At 44.9% G+C, this 19,575-nt stretch overlaps 1 protein-coding gene across 4 annotated transcripts in view; it reads left to right on the top strand.

Annotated features, from left to right (window-relative positions):
- FCSK (fucose kinase) overlaps positions 1 to 19,575 on the top strand; it is a 35,004-nt gene that overhangs the window by 10,477 nt on the left and 4,952 nt on the right. For 3 of the 4 annotated variants that reach the window (XM_074199363.1, XM_074199372.1, XM_074199376.1), the window contains exons 4-19: positions 565 to 615; positions 2,208 to 2,333; positions 3,103 to 3,175; positions 4,204 to 4,301; positions 4,645 to 4,725; positions 5,347 to 5,466; positions 6,593 to 6,764; positions 8,263 to 8,375; positions 9,544 to 9,645; positions 10,405 to 10,575; positions 12,023 to 12,093; positions 12,543 to 12,907; positions 15,230 to 15,440; positions 16,859 to 17,025; positions 17,137 to 17,358; positions 19,405 to 19,548. In XM_074199363.1, coding sequence (XP_074055464.1) covers positions 565 to 615; positions 2,208 to 2,333; positions 3,103 to 3,175; positions 4,204 to 4,301; positions 4,645 to 4,725; positions 5,347 to 5,466; positions 6,593 to 6,764; positions 8,263 to 8,375; positions 9,544 to 9,645; positions 10,405 to 10,575; positions 12,023 to 12,093; positions 12,543 to 12,907; positions 15,230 to 15,440; positions 16,859 to 17,025; positions 17,137 to 17,358; positions 19,405 to 19,548 — 2,287 coding nt within the window. The remainder of the gene's footprint in view (positions 1 to 564; positions 616 to 2,207; positions 2,334 to 3,102; positions 3,176 to 4,203; positions 4,302 to 4,644; positions 4,726 to 5,346; positions 5,467 to 6,592; positions 6,765 to 8,262; positions 8,376 to 9,543; positions 9,646 to 10,404; positions 10,576 to 12,022; positions 12,094 to 12,542; positions 12,908 to 15,229; positions 15,441 to 16,858; positions 17,026 to 17,136; positions 17,359 to 19,404; positions 19,549 to 19,575) is intronic. The other variant, XM_074199377.1, reaches the window with a different exon arrangement.

Genomic DNA, 19,575 nt, shown 5'->3' with positions numbered 1-19,575 from the left:
GGCACTGGGGCTAGAGTTAAGATTAGACTGGATATATCAGTAGCATTTATAGAATGTTTTAAGATTTGCAAAGCACTTTTACATACTTTTCTCATTTGAATCTCACCACAGCCCTATGAGTAAATGTCACTAGCTCCATCTTACAGAAAAGGAAATTGGGGCTGAGAAAAGTTAAATGATTTGGCCCAGGGTCACACAGCTAATAAGGGATTAGAGCAAGGTTTTGACCTTCTATGGACCTTCCTCCAAGACCAGCACTCTATCTGGTGGCACCAAGTTGCTTGGAGATGATCATGGAACCTTCTAGAGCTGATGATACTACCAAGGGAGAGAGTGTAGCAAAGGAAGAGGACAGGCCACTTGGAGGAAACCCATCCTTACTAGGCAGGTTGAGGAGGGGGATTCAGAGAGAAAGATGGAGAAAGAGTGGTCAGAGGTTTGGAGAATGAGGAAAGAGCAGTGTCTGGTTCCTGCCACTTGTGTTGGGAGCCTCCAGGGGTGGAAGGGAGCAGTGGTCATAACATGAGGCCTCGGGCTGAGACTCCTTGATGTATTTCTCCATAGGTGGTCACTTCTGATGTCCTGCACTCTGCCTGGATCCTTATCATGCACATGGTAAGTGATGAAGGAAAGGGGAAGGAGCCCCTAGACCAGGGGGTGATGGTTTGGGGATAGATCATAGGAGGTCCATGAACTTGGTGGGGAAAATATTACACCTAAATTCAATATAATTGTTTTTTTTGTATTCTTGTTTATTTTATTGCATGCATTTTAAAAACATCATTCTGAGAAGGGGGCCATTGGCTTCTTCAGGGAGCCAAAGTGGCCTAGGGCACAAATTAGGTTATGAGCCTCAGGAATAGATGAAGCTGTGAATGGCTATTCTGGGAATAAGGAGAAGGACCAATGGTATGAGAAAAAGACACACACACACACACACACACACACACACACACATACATACATACAGACAAAAAGATAGAGAGAAGAAGAGAGAGAGGGAGGGAGAGAGAGGGGAGGGGAGAGACAGAAGGAGGGAGAGAGACAGGCAGACAGACAGTGGGGAAGAGGGATGAAGGAAGAGAGAAAGAGGAGAAAAAAGAAGGAGAAAAAGAAGGAGTGAGAGAGAGAGATAGGGAAAAGGCTGCTGATATATCCATCCCCAAAGCAGCCCCTGCCTCTTCTGTTTCCCTGTCTACAGTGAAGGACCTTCTTGACTGAAGACCACACTGAGACAGACACACATACAAACACACACACACACACACACACACACACACTATTTTGGGTGATGGAGGAGCCTTAGATATATTTATCCTAGGATGGTTTTCCCTACCACCTGGTACACTCTGGTCCTTATAATCCTTCGGGTTAGAGAGAGGATTTTTGAGCAACTGAACAGTCCAGATCCAAGTTAATATCCTCTCAAATAAGTCAGAACAAGGAAAGTCTTCTCTCTTCCAGTAAGGGGGGGGGGAGAATAAGCAATATTTCCAGTATCAAACATAAAGAAATTTTGGATCCATGGTTCTATGTTATCTAGGCTGTTTCTCTCCTCCATCCAGGGAATCAAAATTCAAATATATTCATGAGAATAAAGGCACCAATCTTGATTGACTGGTAAGGGTAGGGATTCACAAACTGGTGATCTAGTATATGATTTCCCAGGGTCGGGTGAAGGCTCTGTGGTTGTAGAGGGCTCTGGAACACAGGAGGAGGGTCAGGGCCCCCACAGCCTCAGAGACCTCTGAATGGGCTTGGGCAGACCACAATCATCTATCAAGTGGGAGTATGTTTTTGGATCGTCTGATAGGCTTTGGGACTGATGTAACAGACTGGTCTGTCCTATCTTTCATTGGGGAGAAGAATCCATTGGTGAAGGTGTAAGGGGAGGGCTGGAAAAAGGCCAAAACAAAGGAGTTATTTGGGGACAGGAGTTGCAGGTAAGTGATCCCAAAGAATTCTTCCCAAAGAGGAGGAGAGAGAAGACTGCCAACTATAGGAAGATTTTGAATCCTCACCAGAAATCTGGGTCTGAGGAGAGGGAAAATGGAGGTAAGGAATTCCCTATCTCATGAAGAGAAATAACTCACACTGAGACAAGAGTGAAGACAGCCCTGCCTTCTGCCTTCCTTCCTCCCAAAGGGCAATGAAGTCTATTTCTGGAATCAGGTATTTTTCCTTGGCCCACCTCATTCCTTTTCCAGGGTCGAAACTTCCCCTTTGATGACTGCGGCCGAGCTTTCACCTGTCTCCCCCGGGTGGACCCTAGAGCCCATGTGGAGTCTCTCACCTGTAACCTGGATGAGCTGCTATACATCATGACCCACAGGGTGAGCTCATGGCTTAGGTCAGGCTCTCCTCATCTCACTCCATGGGCTTTCTCCTTCCCTGGAACTTCATATGGTATAATAAATTCCATAAATTCCATTCCAAAAATTCCAGTCCCTCTCTCCTTCTGTCTCTCCTTTCCCCTCTCTCTTCCTCCCTTTCCCCTCTCTCTTCCTCCCTCCCTACCCATGTCTCTCTCTCTTTCTCTCTCCCTCCCTCTCTCTCTCTTCCTCTCTCTCTCTCTTCTCTCTGTCTCTTTGTGTGTGTGTGTGTGTGTGTGTCCCCTGCTTAGAGGAATGCCCATGCTCACAAAATACTGGGTCTCGTCCCCCTTCTTTGAGGAGGGCTCCATTGTTAGGGATCACTGGATAATCTGGACTAGAGTCAACCAGTTTCCATTATCATGATGGCGGAGCCCTTGGGCAAGATGACCACTAGCAAGGGGTGTCTAGGTGGTGCAGTGGATAGAGCACCGGCCTTGGAATCAGGAGTACCTAAGTTCAAATCCGACCTTAGACACTTAATAGTTACCTAGCTATGTGGCCTTGGGCAAGCCACTTAACCCCATTGCCTTGAAAAACCTAAAAAAAAAAAAAAAAAAAGATAACCACTAGCAGAACTACAAGACCTTGCTCTTCTTTTGCCATCTCCAAGGCCAAGGGCTAGGGTGGGCCAGAATCCAAGGGGATGGAGTGGGAAAGGAAGGAAAGGAACGTTTATTTCCCTCCATCCTCTTCCCTCTTCATCCATGAGTTGTGCTCTCTCCTACAGCTGGGTCGTGGCTCCCCACCAGGTGTATGGGTCTGCAGCACAGACATGATTCTTTCTGTTCCAACAAACCCAGGTAAGTGGATTTTCAGGTTGAGATTGGTCTGGAATTTTTTGGGGAGAACATATTGCCTCCGACCCAGGCTGTGACTCTAATGTTTTCTTCACTCCCTGCATTCTCAGGCTCATTATGCTATCTCTTTGGAAGAAATTATCTTTTCTTTCTGAAAAAATACATGGTGGTATTACCTCATCATCCATGAGTGCTGTGGTCCTCTCCTTTACTGAGGATTTCCACCTGAGCCCAAGGACCCTTAACTATCACTTTTCCTTTTTCCTGTTGTATATTTACTTACTTTAAGTTTTATTTTCAGTTCCAAATTTTCTCCCTCCTTTTACTTTCCTCCTCCTACCTATTGAATTCATCGTTTCTAAAAGATTAAAATAAATTTTTTCCTTTTTTTTAGTTTTTACAGCACCTCAATTTCCCCCTGTATCTCCTCCCCTCTCCCAGTGAGCCTTATATCCAACATCATCTAGTTTTTAAACCAATAAGAATTTGTTCTTTCCCTCCTTCCTTTACCCCTCTTAAAAAAAAGCCAAAGAATCCTAAGCTCTTCATGAAGTACGCATAATCAGAGCAAATTCCCACATTGAACATGTCCAAAATGCCTGTCTTTTTCTCTCATCTAGAGTCCATGCCCTCTCCGTTAGGAGGGTGCATCATTGGTCCTGCATAGAGTTCAGGTCTTGCTCACTTCACTCTGTTTCAGTTCATCCAAGTCTTCTCAGATTTCGGAAACTCCATTTCATCCTTTCCTATCCTAATTACATTCATTTACTATAATTTTTTTTGGCCATTCCCTAAAGATGGGAACCCTTTGGGTTTCCAGTTTTTGCTACCATTACTACCTTTAGACTGGAAACTGCCTAAGGGCAGATTTTTTTGTTTGTTTTGTTTTTTTGTTTGTCTTTCTTTGTTGCCTCCAGCTCTTGTCTATAGATAATAAATGAAATTTAACAGACTGTTCCTACAAAAAAGATCTGTGAATATTTTTTTTAAACTTACTCCATTACTGAGAAGCCAGCTTCCCTTCTCCTTAGAGATCTGCTGGGATGACTTCCGAGGAGCCAAAGTGATCTCTCTGCCCGGAAGTGTAACCTATGCCCAGGACCATGGGGTCTACCTCACTGATTCCCAGGTACCCCCAGCCCCCAGGGCAGAGGGGTAGATCCAGGGTTGTGGTGGGAGGAAGGAGGCCCCTCCCCCATGGGACTTTTCAGTCCAAGGTCATCTGTCCCTTCTCTTTGCAGTAGTCTGACCTTCCCCTACTACCTACCCCAGGAGCTGCCATCTCCTGACCACCCTCTATTTCAGAGCCTTTAGGGGGTGTGCCCTTATTCTAAACTCCTCCACCCAAGGACCACTTGCAGGGCAAGGGACAGCCTGCCTCTGATTCTATCCCATCTGCTTAGTTGGAGGCTGGGAGTGCATCTTCCCAGCCATCCCCAGTCACAATGCCGCCCCGGCTTCCTTTGACACAGGGATGGGTCCGAAACATTTTCTATCAAGGGTCAGAGGCCCAGATACAGCAGTGCACCAGGCCTGATGGGAATGTGCCGTTGGTAAGAGAGAGAGCCATGGGCTTGGGAGTCTGGAGTCTAGAGGGACTGGGCTTGGTGTCTCAGTCACTGTAGGATTCTGAGTAGACTACTGTCTCTTTATCTGTAAAGTGGAAACAATCCTTGCCTAGCCTCATGGGATTGTCCTGGGAGTTTGCAAAAAAAGGCAAAGGCCTTTTTATATGTTAACAGCCAGGTGGGGAAGTGGATAGAGTGCTGGGAGTTAGGAAGAGGCGAGTTCAAATGTGCCCCCCAGACACTTCCCTAGCTGTGTTACCTTGGGTAAGTCACTTCACCCAGTTTTATCTGTTTCCTCATCTGTAAAATGAGCTGCAGAAGGAAATGGCAAACTACTCTGGTATCTTTGCTAAGAAAACCGCAAATGGAGTCATGAAGAGGCAAACACAACTGAAACAACTGAACAGAACAGCTCATTTTACCTTAACAACATCAGGAGGGATTCTTGTTTCTCTGTGGTAGTGGAAGAACCCAAGGTTCAGAGAGATTTTTAGGAGCCAGTGCAGACCAGCAGTGAGTCAGGGCCATCCTCAGCCTGAGCTCCAAGTCTATTTCCCTTATTCATTTCCTGGGAGGGTCATTCATCAACTTCTGCTCTCCCTCCAGGTTTCTGGGATTGTCTTCTTCTCTGTGGAAACTGCGGAGAGGCTCCTGGCCACCCATGTCTTGCCACCCTTGGATGCCTGCACCTACATGGGTCTGGACTCTGGTGCCCAGCCTGTTCAGGTGAAGCCCCTGGGGCTCCCCTTCTTTCATCTTCTCCTCTCTCCTTTCTTTTTCTCGCTCTCCCCCTCCTCTTTTCTTTCTGTTCCTTTTCTTTTTCTTCCTTCTCCCTTTTTCTATCCCTCTTTCTCAGTTTTTTCCCTGTCTCTCTCTACCTTCCTTCTTTCTTTTCTTTCTCTTTTTTCTCCCTTTCTCTCTCTCTCTTTGTGCCTCTCTTTCTCATTTTCCATTTCTTTCTTTTTTCTCTCAATCTCTTTATTTCTTTATCTCTTCTCCTCTCTCTTTTCTTTCTGTTTCTCTCTTTTCTCTCTCCCTTCTCTCTTTTTCTATTCATCTTTACTTTTCTTTATCAGTCTCCCTGTTTCACTCCACCTCTCTCTTATTTTTCTCTCCTCCCTCTTTTTTGTCTTTCTCACTCATCACTTCTCTTTTTCTCTCTCTCAATCTCTACTTCTTTCTCTCCTTTCCTCTCTCTGAACTTTTCTTTCTCTATTTCTCTCTTTTCTCTCTCCCTTCTCTCTTTTTTCTATCCATCTTTCTCAGTCTTCCTGTTTCACTCTACCTCTCTCTTTTCTTTTCATTCTCTCTTATTTTTTTTCTCCTCTCTCTTGTCTTTCTCACTTGCCATTTCTTTTTCTCTCTCAATCTCTTTATTTCTCTCTCTCTCTTCTCTCCTCTCTTCTCTCTTCTCTTTTCTCTTTCTCTGCTTCTCTTCCTTCCTCTGTCTTTTTCTCTTTCTCTGTCTCTTTTTTGTGTGTCTGTCTCTTCTTTCTGGGTGGTAAGGCAATGATATCACAAAAGTTGTCCCTATATATATTTTATCCCTCCTCCAAGCACCCTGTGCCCATTCAGGGATGTTGCTGAGGAGACTACTGAATGGAGGAGCTCAGTTGAGGAGGTTTAGTACTGAGAATATGGCAGCCGTATTTTTATCTCATCTTAAATATCTTCACTTACTTGGGAACCAAGATGCATAGACATGGATGTCATGATACAGCTATGAACATTGCTGATAGTCAAGAGCCTTCCCCAATCCTACCCTGATCTGAGGCTAATCTAGGTTGACACTGGGGCTTCTGGAGTCCCCTGACCAGCTTGTGACTTCTCTAACTCCAGCCCTTGCCCATAGCTGTCCCTATTCTTTGACATTTTGCTGTGTATGGCACGGGATGTGAACCACGAGAACTTTCTGGCTGGTTATCACCCTGAGATGGGTCAGGGCGACATGGACCAAGCAGGGGACCAACGGAACGCGCGGGCTGTGCTGTGGAAGGAGCTCCGGGACCAGCCTCTGAGCCTTGGTGGGTGTGCCTAAGTCTGCTCTGATCATTCCTGGGGATCAGGGAGCCCAGGGATGGCTATGGAGTGAAGAAGGTCTGCAGAAAACCATAGCTCCTTTAGGAGACCTTTCCTGTCTTCATTCATACACACTCTGATCCAGACTTCTTGCTAACACACAGCCCTCCATCTCCAGTCTCCATGCATTTGCATTGGCTGGACCTCATGCTAGGAATGCCATCTGTCCACACCACCTCTTGTTTTCTTCCAGACTCGAAGCCAAAAACCATCCACTATAGATATCTTGCATTCTTTCCAGCATCCCTAAAGTTACATACTACCTTGTCTAGATTTATCTTTGTGCTTCACATACTGTCTCCTCCCTCAGATTATGAGCTACTTAAGGGTTTTATTTGTAATCTCCAATCCTTCATGCAGTGCCTATTGTGGAGTTGGATCCTTAATAAATGAATGTTCGTTGCCTAGGATACATGGGCACATCTCCTTTAGCCTAATAAGAGACTCCCCAAGAATTGAAGTCTTCCTTTTCTTTTGCCCTTAGTCTCTTGGCTGAAACTATGCCAGTCACTCAACAAACTTTTAGGTACCTTTTTTTGGGTGCCCTCCATCAGAAACTGCTGAGTCATGAATCAGATGGGCAGATGGTGCTCAGAGGGGAAAGCCAAATCTGTCCCTTTACCCTAACTAGTTGGGTGAATACAGACAAATCGCTTTGCAGAGCTCTGACCCTCAGTTTCCTCACTTGTGAATTGGGTCCGCCATTTGCAGAACCTTCTTCACTGGGTGACTGAGATGCCAGGGGAACAAAGTGCTCTACAAACCTTTCACCACTGCAAATGTCTGATGCCATTCCAGGGCCCTCCCAGAATACATCCCTGATGGGAAAAAACCTCATTTATCTTCTGTTCTTGTGAACCAAACAGTTGGCCCAATTCTTTCCTTCCTCATTGTCACCATTATCTTTTTTCTTTCATGGAGAGGAAACTGATGTTCCAGAGCCTTTGAAATAGCCCAGGATTTAAATCAGTGGTTCTTAACCTGGGGATTAAGATTTCCAGGGAGATCATGAACCTAAATGGGGAAAAAGTTACATTTTTCTTTTCATTGACTTTGGGTTTCCTTTGGTTTTTTGAATATTTTCATTTATGCATTTTAAAATGTGACTTTGAAAAGAGATATAAAAGCTTCTCCAGACTTTTGCCAAAGGGGTCTAGCTACACACCAGAAAAAGAACCCTGGGTCTAAGCAGAGGCAGCAAATAGAAGGAGGAAGGTGGCATTCCAAGAACAACTATGGTTTATATAGTGCTTTGAGGTTTCTAAAGTGCTGTACAGGTATCATCTCATTTGGTTGTCTTTCCTTTCATTTACAAGGTCTGGTCATCCAGCCTTGCTTCTATGTTGACTGTGGGGTTGGTTTGGGTCTATAGGGGCAACAGATATTGCTCTGGGTTAATTTTTCTGCCACTCAAGACTCACCTATGGGTCTGTGTCTCCACAGCATACATCCCAGATGGAACCTACGATTATATGCCCTCTTCAGCCAGTGTCCACCTCCACAACCTGTTGCTCCCCCGGGACCTCTTTGCTCAAATTGTACATTCCCAGGTGGAGGTGAGTATGCCTTCCTTCTCTACTCAGCCCTGTCCATGCAAAGGGCCCAGATGGACATTTACTGAATGTGTTTCCTGTACTTGGAGTGTATGGGATGTTCAAGAGGACTCACCTCAGCTGGTGTGAGGGCTCGGTGTCCTCCTTAATCACCTACCTCTCACCTGTGATTCTAAGAAGCAGATGTTTGCTCAGAGGCCATTACCCAGTTAAACTATCTTGGTAAATGGACTAACCCAAAGTGAGGGTAGTAACAGGCCTCAGCCCATCCATAAGAAAGGGGGATGTCTACCCTAAGAGCTGGTGGAATGGGTGGATGAGAACAATTTGCTCCAACAGCCTTGAGGGCAGGAGCTGGGGAGTGCTCAGAATTTGGTCAGACATCAAAGACAAGGCATCATGGGCCATCACTGGCTGTCTGAACTTTTGTCCCGTCACTGGACTTTAATGACTCAGGAGAAGAGAGAGAGAGACTGAGGACTTTGTGAAACTCCTTCATTTAAATCCAATCCAAGATGAGTCAAGATATTACCCATGATGTCACTGGTCCTCATCTAAAACAAAGGATGTCCCCCATTGTGGGGGACAGAGGAAGAGTCATGGACCCTGTCCTCAGAAAACTTACAGTTCAGTTGTCACAATCTCAAATGAGTGATACAGACTCTGAGGATTGTGGGAGTTCAGAAGATTTCATTTGGGCTGCCTTTTAATTAGCTATATTACCTTGGACAAGTCATTTCCCCTTTTGAGGCTCAGTTTCCTTATCTGTAAAATAAGAAATTTGAGCTCTCAGATCTCTTGCTTTTCTGACATCTTATGATTAAGAAAAGCTTCCTGGGAGGTAGGAGCTGCGATGAACCTTGAAAGATGGATAGATAGGGTTGGAACATTTGAAGAGGAGTGGGTAAAACAGGCTGGGATAGGCTCATGAGCAGAGGCTCTGAGATGAGATGGCTCACGTGTGTGGCGGAGGTGGGGTTGGTCAGCGAGGAGGCTGGCCAGACGGGAGGAGGGGAGCCACAGGAGAGAATGTTGGAGAGATCAGCTAGGCCCTGATTATGAACCTGTCCCTGTAGGCAATAGGGAGCCAGGAGAGGTTCTTGAGCAGGAGAGGGACTTGTTAGAACTAACCTCAAGCCCTGGTGTGTTTCCTTCCCTCCTGCCTTTGCAGAAACCTCAGTTCTTAGAAGAAGGCTGCTCTGTTGTCAACAGCCTGCTGGAGGGAGAAGTTCACTTGGGTCCTGGAAGTGTGATTCAACATTGCCAGCTCCAGGTACAAACCTTCTATCGGTCTCATGCATCACCTGTTGTACAGGTTCATCCAGGAAGATGGAGGGGATTGAGGGAGGAGGGCCACCCTGCCTTGGCTGTCCTCAGGCTGTCTGAAGAGGGAAAAGGGGGGAGGTCTGTGGGGGAAGAGATGGGTCTAAAAGAAGGGGGGGAGTTCAATTAAATTAAAAATTTAACAGTCCCTACCCTCAGGAAGCCTAGATACTCTTGGGGGAAGCATCATGCACATGGATAAGTAAATGCCATATATACAATGTTTGGGAGGAGGAGACAGGGAAAGAACAGTAGCATCTGGGCAGGGGTAGCTCTTAAGTAGGGAGTTTGTGCTTGAGCAGAGTCTTGAAAGAAGTTAAGGATTCTGATAGGGAAAAATGAGAAAGGAATTTTTTTCTAGGCAAAGGTGAAGGAGGAGATGGCTATTGTATTCACCTAGAGTATGGGAGAATCATAAACTGCCCACCCGGAAAAGTGGTACCCGCCTAACAGATATATTTATATTTTACCTAGAAGTAGTCCAGAGCCACTGGAGCTTGCTAAGCAGGAGAGTGAGGCATGTTGGCAGTTTTGTTGAGGATGGATTGGAGAGAGGCAAGGCAAGGTCAAAAGACCATGCAGGAGGCTATTGCAATAATTCTTCCAAGCAACGGCCCCAGGGTCTCTGACCTCAGTTCTATGACTGGGGCCAGTCCCAGATGAGGAGAATTCCCAGCAGCCACATGCCAGATCCTTCTCTCCCACTCAGGGTCCCATCCACATTGGCCCTGGCTGCCTCCTCCTCGGACTGGACCGAGCCTCTTCCAGCGCCCTCCATGGCTTGGAGCTTCGTGACCTCATCCTCCAAGGACATCATATCCAGTTGCAGGAAATCTCCATCCAGGTGTTCACTCTCATTGGGCGCCAAGATGACTGGCAGGTAGGGCCTTGCCTCATGCTGCTGCTTGCTCAGACCTGAAGGGTCACAGTGTTAGCATCAGAAGGAAACTTTGAGGTCATCTGCACCAAGCACCTGAGCCAGAGAGGGTCCAGTATCTATCCAAGCTTTTCTAGTTAGTAACTACCAAAGATAAGATTTAATCCCCGGTCCAGTGGAGAGAAAGAGTGAGACAAAAGATCTGTTCCCTCTTGTAGCCTAAAAATTTTATCCCTCCACCTATCAGGGGCCATCACTATCACTGAGGTTGACCAGGAAACTCATAAATTGTTTTTTTTTTTTTTTTTTTTTATCAAAGACAGGTACTAGGGGCTACAGTGAGGTGCAGTGGATGGAGGGTAGATTCAAAAACACCTGAATTTGAATCCTCTTTTAAATATTCACTGGCTGTGTGATTTGGGGCAAGTCACTTAATCTCTGCCTCAGTTGGCTCATCTGTACAATGGGGAGAGTAACAGCACCTACATCCCAGGTTGTTGTGAGGAGTCAATGAAATAATATTTTTAAGTCTTCTGCAAAGCTGAATGCTCTAGATAAATGATATAATCATTGTTTCTTCTCAACCCTATGTGAAACTAAAGAAGTCCTAGGACATCTCTGAATTACTCTTTCCTCCTCTGAACAATGGGGATACAAGTCCTGTGGATCTGAGGCACCCAGTCTCCCTAAAATGGCTTCACCCAGGGAATAGGGGAAAGAAGACCTAATGCTTGCCCTCAAGGAGCTTCGAGTCTAAGGAAGACCCCTTCCTGACCTCCTTCACCCAATAGGCTTTGAGCTAATTCTGAGGCTGGGGACCTGGGAGAGCTTCTCCAGGGTTTCCTCATCCTTGACTGCCACCCATTCGGAATTCTATGCATTCTTGGAATATCAGCACTGAAAAGGACACTAGTTAGAGGCTATTTAGTGAAATCCTTTATTTTATAGACAAGGAAACTAAGCCCTAGAGAAGAGAGGTGATTCTTGAGAAAAACCCAATCTTCTGAGCTCTCCAGTAGCAGATTCTTTGGAGGGGGAGGAGAGAGAAGGAACAATTTGGGGCTTATTTGCTTGAAGAATTTTTTTTTTTGCTTTTGCAAGGCAGTAGGGTTAAGTGACTTGCCCAAGGTCACACAGCTAGGTAATTATTAAGTGTCTGAAACTGGTTTTGAACTTGGGTCCTCCTGACTTCAAGGCCAGTGCTCTATTTACTGTGCCATCTAGCTGCCCCTTGAAGAGTTCTTTAAAGAAATGATATCTACCTTTTTTGAACCATTATCCCTAGATTATTTGAACCCCACTTCCTGCTCTGGGCTCCTTTCTTTCCAGTCCAGGGCTGATTGTTTACTCCTCTCCATCCCCTTCCTGCCTTTGCCACCTCTGTTTTCCTACTCCCATCACTTCTCTCTAATTGTGTTCTTTTGACCATTCCCATCTCTGTTCTTTCCAGAGCCCTGCACTAGAGAAAGGCACATTTCTCAATGTACCCTGGACTGAGTTCTTCCAGAGGACAGGCATCCGGTAAGAGTCATTGGGTCCTTAGAGTTAGCCATGATATCTGAATGATCCAATGGGGGTGTTGGAACACTTCCTACTTTAGACTCTTTTCATCGCAGGTCCCTGAGGGTCTCCTATCCTCTCCCTATCCTTTGCCGTGAACTACAGGATCCTGAAACCTTAGTCAGATCCTCTGCCATGTGGACTATTCCATATTATCTAGACATGCCTGGTTTCTTCTCATTGACCCCTATACTCCCTTTCCCCTGTTGTTTGGCCTGGGGATGGATGGCCACATTTTCCCCTTGACTGGGATTGGTAGTGGTGATGTTGTGCCCCTTTGCCAAAGCAAACTGGCAATGGTTATCTCTAAGCCTGTGACATACCATCAGATGGAATAAGGTCCTTCTGTTGAGCTTCTATCCCAAGGGTTCCCTTGACTTCCCATGACCTTCATCTTTGCCCTACATCAGGGATGGCGACATATGGGACATGGACACCCCATCAGCAGAGCGCTGCCTTCTCACTGCTCGACTCTTCCCTGTCTTCTTCGCTTCCCGGTCCCCAGGCCCCCAGGATGTGCTGTGGCTGCTGGGCTCCAAAAGTGGAGACTCCCTCCAGGCCTGGCGAACTTCATGGCGCATGTCCTGGAAGCAGCTTCAGCTCCACCTGGACCAGGCTGCCACGCTGGCTTCTCGCCGTGCCCTCTTTTTCCAACAGGCCCAGGGGAAGGTGCAACAGGTGCTCGAGGGACGCCAGGACCTCAGCCTGCTTCCGCTGATCAGGGCTGCCACCCACGAGGGGTCCCATGGGCTGCTGCTGACCACACTGGACCAGGGTGAGGAAGAACTTCCTATCCTCCATAGGGGTAGCTAGTCAGTCAGTCTATAAACATTTATTAAGTGTCTACTATATCCAGGCATTGTACTAAGGGCTGAGGATACAGAAAGACAGAGAGTGCCTGCCCTCAAAGAGCTTACAGCCTAGTGGGGGAGACAACATGCAAGCAACTATGTATGCACCAGATTGATAAAGAAAGAACTGGAAGTAATCAACAAAGGGAAGACCCTCACCTTAAGGGGGATTGGGAATGTCTGTCAATAGAAAGTGAGATTTTGGGCTAAGACTTGAGCAGTTAGGTAGAAGTCAGGCCTTGAAGTCAGGTGAACTTGGTTTCAAATCCAGTCTCAGACACTTATTAGTTAAGTGACCTTGGGCAAGCCACTTAACTGTGACTACCTCACACCCAGGGTCATCTCCAGTTGTCCTGATTCATATCTGGTCACTGGACCCAGAAGGCTCTGGAGGAGAAAGTGAGACTGGTGACTTAGTACAGCCCCTCCCCACTCAAGTCCAATTCATGTGCTTGTCATGACATCACCTGCCATAGTCATGATATCATGGTCTTCTTTGAAGATGAAAGACAAACATCAGCAGCAGCAGCAGCAGCCAAGACTTCAAGGAAATCAGGAGATGGAAATAAGAAGGGAGAGCCTTGACAGCATGGCTGATAGCCAGGGAAAATGGTTCTTTCCTGGGAGACTACTCAGACCCCAGCTATTCCTTTCCCTAATGGAAAAGTGGAAATGAGGAATTCTTAACTTGGGGTCGGTGTGGGTGATTTCCAGGAGTAGAGACCATGATGAACTTGGATGAGGAAAAAGTAATTGGTTTCCTTGGTAATGCTATGTATTTTATTTCATTTCATGCATTTAAAAACATGATTCAGAGAACATCAGACTGGATACCAAAGCATTAAATATCTAAGATACCAAAACGTTAAGAATCCCAGGTCTGGATGCATTTTTCCTCCCTCCACCTCCCAGGCTCCTGGGCACACCCTATTACCTTCATGGAAAACTTGTTCCTGCCAATTTCTTATCCTGGATGAGGCTGCCAAGGAAGGAGAGGGCTTCTAGATGAGCGTTTGCCCATGCAGCTCAGTATATTTGAGGCTATATGCATGTATTTTTAGCATAGCAAAAAAGGGGTCTTTCTTCCCAAAAATATCTTCCTTCTCACCTGTCACAGTGCCCAAAATCCTATCATTGGAAATGTATTCATACTGTGTTTCAAGCTTTTCTAGAGTCTCCCATTAAAACTAACTATTTCTGGGAAGGGTGAGAAAATTTTAAATGAGACACAGGAAGGGATTTATTTTGATAATTTTATTTCAATTATAATTGCTACATATTTCTAGAGCTTTAAGACCTTGCAAATATTATCTCATTTGAACCTCAGAACAACCCTAAGAAGTAGGGATTATTATTATCTCCATTTTACAGATGAGGAAACTGAGGTCAACATAAGTTAAATGACTTGCCCAAGATCATACAGCTAGTAAGTGTCTGGGGCAAGATTTGAATTCAGGTTCTCCAGACTGCAAGTTCAGAATTCTATTTATTGGATCACCCAGCTGCCTAGATAATTGATTTCCTTTGTCATCCTCTGTATTTTATTTTATGCATTTTCTGAAAAGGGAGCCACCTCTTCCTCATTTATCAGACTGCCTGGTGGGTCCATGACAAACCAAAGGTGATGGTCCCCATGTGTAGAACTCCCTGTGAGCCATCCTGAGGCTTATCTGTCCTCCTGTCCATTTGAACCCTGATTGTCCCTTTGAACTTAAGATATTAAACTGAGGGACTGAGTTCATACTTAGAAAAATAGAAAGGGTGGGAAATAATAGAAATAATAGAAAGGGTGGGAAATGTGCCCTTCTGGAGAGTGGGGACAGTTTCATGCTTTGTCTTTGTAAATCCTCAATGCTGAAAAAACCTAGTGACTAGCCTACAGTTGGTTTAATAAATGTTTGTTGATTAATTGATTTTAGGGACCAGATATAGGTTTTATTTGGTTTTGTTTTATAGTGTTAAAATTAAATTCCAATTTTATTTATTTTGCATGCATGCCTCCTGGAGACACTGTTCCTAGCTTTGTTTAACCCAAAATGATGGGAAATTCTAGCAGGTAGAAGGGCTATTTTGAGGGTAGTTCTGGGGTTCTTCTTAAATCCTGTGCATGGACTCTGACCTCTCCTACCTCTGGTGGGAGTAGAAGGAAAGTAAGCCAAAAACAAGGTGGTTCTGCCTGTTGGCTATCCAACTAGGAGTGATAGGGGTCCTGTTGGCCCTACCCTAACTCTTGTTTCTTTTTGCAGTTGCGGCTCAGGCTGAAGATCCTGGTGTGGCGGCCCGGGCCTTGGCCTGTATAGCTGATGTACTGGGTTGCATGGCTAGGGGTCATGGGGGTCTTCGAAGTGGACCTGCAGCCAACCAGGATTGGGCTCTGGCCTTCCAATATCTGGAGAAAGGGGATGTGGCTAGGGGCGTGGAAGAGCTTGCCCGTGAGAGGACTAAGTGGCTGGCCAGGTGAAGTTGTAATGCTGGGGATGAGGAAGGGGAAAGCCACTCAAGGGGATGGACTAATGATGATTAATAATAATAATAATAGTAATAATGATGATAATGATTTTCCCACTTGAATGTAAGCTCCTTGTCTTAGGACAGGAACTGTCTTGATTTTTTTTTTTTATCTCCAGCACTTAGCACAAAGCCTCGGACATAATAAGCACTTAATATATGTTCTATCTGTCTTTCTATCCATCAGCTAATTCAATCTGTCTATCTGACTGCCTTCTCCACTCTATCTGTATCTGACTATCACCTATTTATCTCTCCTTTTCTGCCATCAATCTCTGTCTTCTACCTATCTCCCTCCATCTTGTCTTTTCTTTCTTTCTTTTCTTTTCTTTCTTTTTCTTTCTTTCTTTCTTTCTTTCTTTCTTTCTTTCTTTCTTTCTTTCTTTGTCTTTCTTTCTTTCTTCCTTCCTTCCTTCCTTCCTTCCTTCCTTCCTTCCTTTCTTTCTTTCTTTCTCTTTCTTTCTTTCTTTCTTTCTTTCTTTCTTTCTTTCTTTCTTTCTTTCTTTCTTTCTCTCTCTCTCTCTCTCTCTTTCTCTCTAACTATCCATCCTCAATCTCTCTTTCATTTTCCATTTTCCATAGTATTTTGCTATATGACTGATGATGAAACTATTTCTCTGGCCTGTCAAATAACTTACGTAGCCACTCAACTAGTTTAGTATATGGTCTAGAGTAGAGCCCAGATCACTTAATTTCTAAGCCCAGTCTCCTTTTTAAAAAAATTTTTTAGTTTTTTTCCTAATTTAGTAAAATCGATTTCCTTTTTCTCTATCTCTACTCCATTAAAAAAAAAGAGAAAAAGCCTTTGAAACAGTTATTTGTAGTCAAGTAAAACAAATTTCTGTATTGACCACATCCAGAAAACATATTTAATTTTGAAAGCTGAACCTATTCCTTCTCTGCCAGAAGGTAGGTAGCTTGTTTCATCATTGGTCCTCTGGAGTTGTGGTTGGTCATTTCATTGAACAGAGTTCTTTAAACTTTACAAAGTTGTTTTGTCTTTCCAATGTTACTGTTACAGTATAATTTGTTTTGTTGGTTCTGCTTATTTTGCTTTGCCTCTGTTCATATAAGTCTTCCCAGGCTTAACCTCTTTCATCATTTCTTAGGGCATAATAGTATTCCATTATTTTTATATACCATTTCCCAAATGATTTAACATATTTTTTTTCTACTTTATTAAACCTCCTACCATTTAAGGGAAGAAAAAGGTGGGGAGTAGAACCCAAAGTGTTTGGGGCTTGTCCTAATCCTGGGCTAGTGACATCCTCATCTATATAATGGGAGGAGAAATGATGCTAGGTTCCTCTGGGGTCTCTTATGGCTTAAAGATTCTATGATCTTTTTCTCCCATCTGATGTTTCTAGGCCTGCTCTGCTGGTAAGAAATGCTCGGCATTATGAACGGGCTGAACAGATCCTTATCCGCCAGGCAGTGATGTCTGCCTGCCGCTTTGTCACCACAGGATCAGTTGAACCCCCACCTCATGGGCACTGGGTCATGGTGGAGTGCCCAGCCCGGGTGGACTTCTCTGGTAAGACTTCTCTCCAGGGGCTGCTCCTAGGGAGGGAGGTACTCTCCTTTGGTCCCACTGAGAGTAGCTGGATCCCTAGGCCTCTGTGAATACAGGGATCTTCTATCGCAGGTGGCTGGACTGATACTCCACCCATCACCTATGAGCATGGAGGAGCTGTGGTGGACTTGGCCATCCTGGTGGATGGGCGTAGGCCCATTGGGGCAAGGGCACGTCGAATTGCTGAGCCTGAGCTGCGACTGTCAACAGGCACCCGTTCAGGTGAGGTGTTCACAAAGCTTGTGTGCCAGAACCTGGAGGATCTGCAGGATTATTGTCAGCCTCATGCACCAGGTGAGAGCCTCTGTTCCCAGTCAACTCCCCATAGTGAGTACAGAGGCAGGACCTAGGTCATCTGCTAACTCGGACCTCTCTAAAATGGGGTGATCAGACTAGATAATCTCGGAGGTCATTTCCAGGCTCTTAATCCTATGGTTCACAAAGCCTGGAGTCAGGAAAATATGACTTCAAATTCAACCTCAGATACTTACTAGCTGTGTGACCCTGGGCAAGTCACTTCCCCTCTGTCTTAGTTTCCTCATTTATAAAATACAGATCCTAACAGCACTTCCCTCCCAGAGTTGTGAGGACAAATTGAGGGAATTTGCAAACATGTAGTATAGTGACTGGCACATTGCTTATTCCTTTTCTTCCCCTTACTAACCAGTGTGGATCAACAAGTTAATCGACAAGCATTAATTAAGCACCTGCTGAATTTCAGGCACTACTAGCATTCTAGGGATGCTATAAAGCCTCATTATTCTCAAGGAATTTTCATTCCAATGAGGGAGACACCATAGGCTTGGATAGGTCTCTACAAAGCAGAGCAATGGTCTTAGAGAGGAAGTCAGACATGACCAAGCTGAGTTTTAAAGGAAACTAGGGATTCAAAAAAGCAGAGCTGGGGCAAGAAGTCTACTTGACTGTCACTTGCATGGAGCTAATGTCCGTGGCTGCCAGGTCAGCAGACCAGGGAGAGTAATGGTAATAAAATGGGAAAGGTGGAAGAAGCTATGAATAGCTTTAAAAACCAAATGGAGAGTTTTTGAATTTGATTCTAGAGCCAAGAGAGGGAGCCTTTGGGATTTCTTGGATTGGGGGAAGACACACACTTTAAGAAAATGGTTTTCATGAATGACTGGAGGATGGATTAGAGTTGGGAAGAGACCTTTGGCAGGGAGCATAACTTGCAGTCTATTACCACGGTCCAGTCAGGGGGCGGGGGTGGTGGTTAAGCTGAGGTGTTAGCTTTGTGAATGGAGAGGAGATATGCTAGAGATATTTTGAAGATAAAGATAAGATTTGGCAACTGATTGGAAATGTGGTGTGAGTGAAAGTAGAGTCATAGAAGAACTGACATCAAACTTGGATGACTTTGGCGGATGGTAGTTCCCTTGATAAAAATGGAGGTTTAGAAGAGAGAGAGTTTGGGGAGAAAGATAATGAGTTTGTTTCTAGATGCACTGATTTTGAGGTTTCTATGGGACATTTGGTTTGACTATTGCTGATAACTGGTACTGGAGCTCAGGAGAGAGACTAGGGCTGGATATATCTAGGAATCATCTGAATAGAAATGTTAATAAAAACATGGGAGCTGATGAGATCATCAAATCATTTTTGAGAGTGAGAAGAGGATCTGGGATAGAGGCTTGGGGGGAGCTATCAAAGGAACAGAAGGATCATACAGACAAGTAGGAGACCAAGAGAAGAGTTTCATGAAAATCCAAGGAGAGTCTTTAGGAGGAGAGGGTGGTCAAGAGTGTCGTTGGTGCAGAGGAAGATAATTGAGATCACTGGTCACTTTGGGAAACTAGGGAAAGCTTAGACAACTTCCTGCCTTTTCTCCACCATCTTGACTCTACCCCCATTAGTCACTTTGAAGAGAGTAGTTTCAGTTGGGTAATGAAGATGGAAGCCAGGTTCCAAAGGGTTAGAAGGGAATAAAGGAAAAAGCAACAAAAGGCAGGAATGTAGACAGCTTTTTAAAGAAATTTGACTAAGAGAGATAAGATGAAAGCTTATGGAGGACGAGTTTCGACTGAGGATTGTTTTTAAGGATGAGGATACTTGTAAAGTGGCACAGTTTGTACCTTTTTTTGGACTGTTGTTATATTGATCAGTTATGCTGACATTTTTTTCTCTTTTAAAAAAAGTTCTGTTTATCTATGGGATGACTCTTGGGGAGGGAAAGGGCTAGATGGGAAACTAGTGCTGTAAGAAATGAAAGACATCAATTTTTAAAAATGTTTAAAAAAAGAATCAGGTGTTGGGTTGGGTTGAATGTCTTGCTTTAGCTTGAGTGGTGGATTCAACTCTCTCCCCCCTTCCATTTCTTTTCAGGAGCTTTGCTAAAGGCAGCTTTCATCTGTGCCCAAATTGTGCAGCTTCCTTCCTCAGAGAGCCTACAGACCCAGCTTCAGCATGGTTTTGGGGGTGGCTTTGAGCTGCATACTTGGTCTGACCTGCCTCATGGCTCTGGCCTGGGTGAGTGGCCCCTTGGTCTATGCTCTA

The sequence above is a fragment of the Macrotis lagotis genome, chromosome 1 (assembly GCF_037893015.1).
Source record: "Macrotis lagotis isolate mMagLag1 chromosome 1, bilby.v1.9.chrom.fasta, whole genome shotgun sequence".
NCBI lineage: Eukaryota > Metazoa > Chordata > Mammalia > Peramelemorphia > Peramelidae > Macrotis > Macrotis lagotis.
The sequence above is the reverse complement of the archived record's forward strand: the minus strand, read 5'-3'. Positions and strand labels throughout refer to the sequence as shown.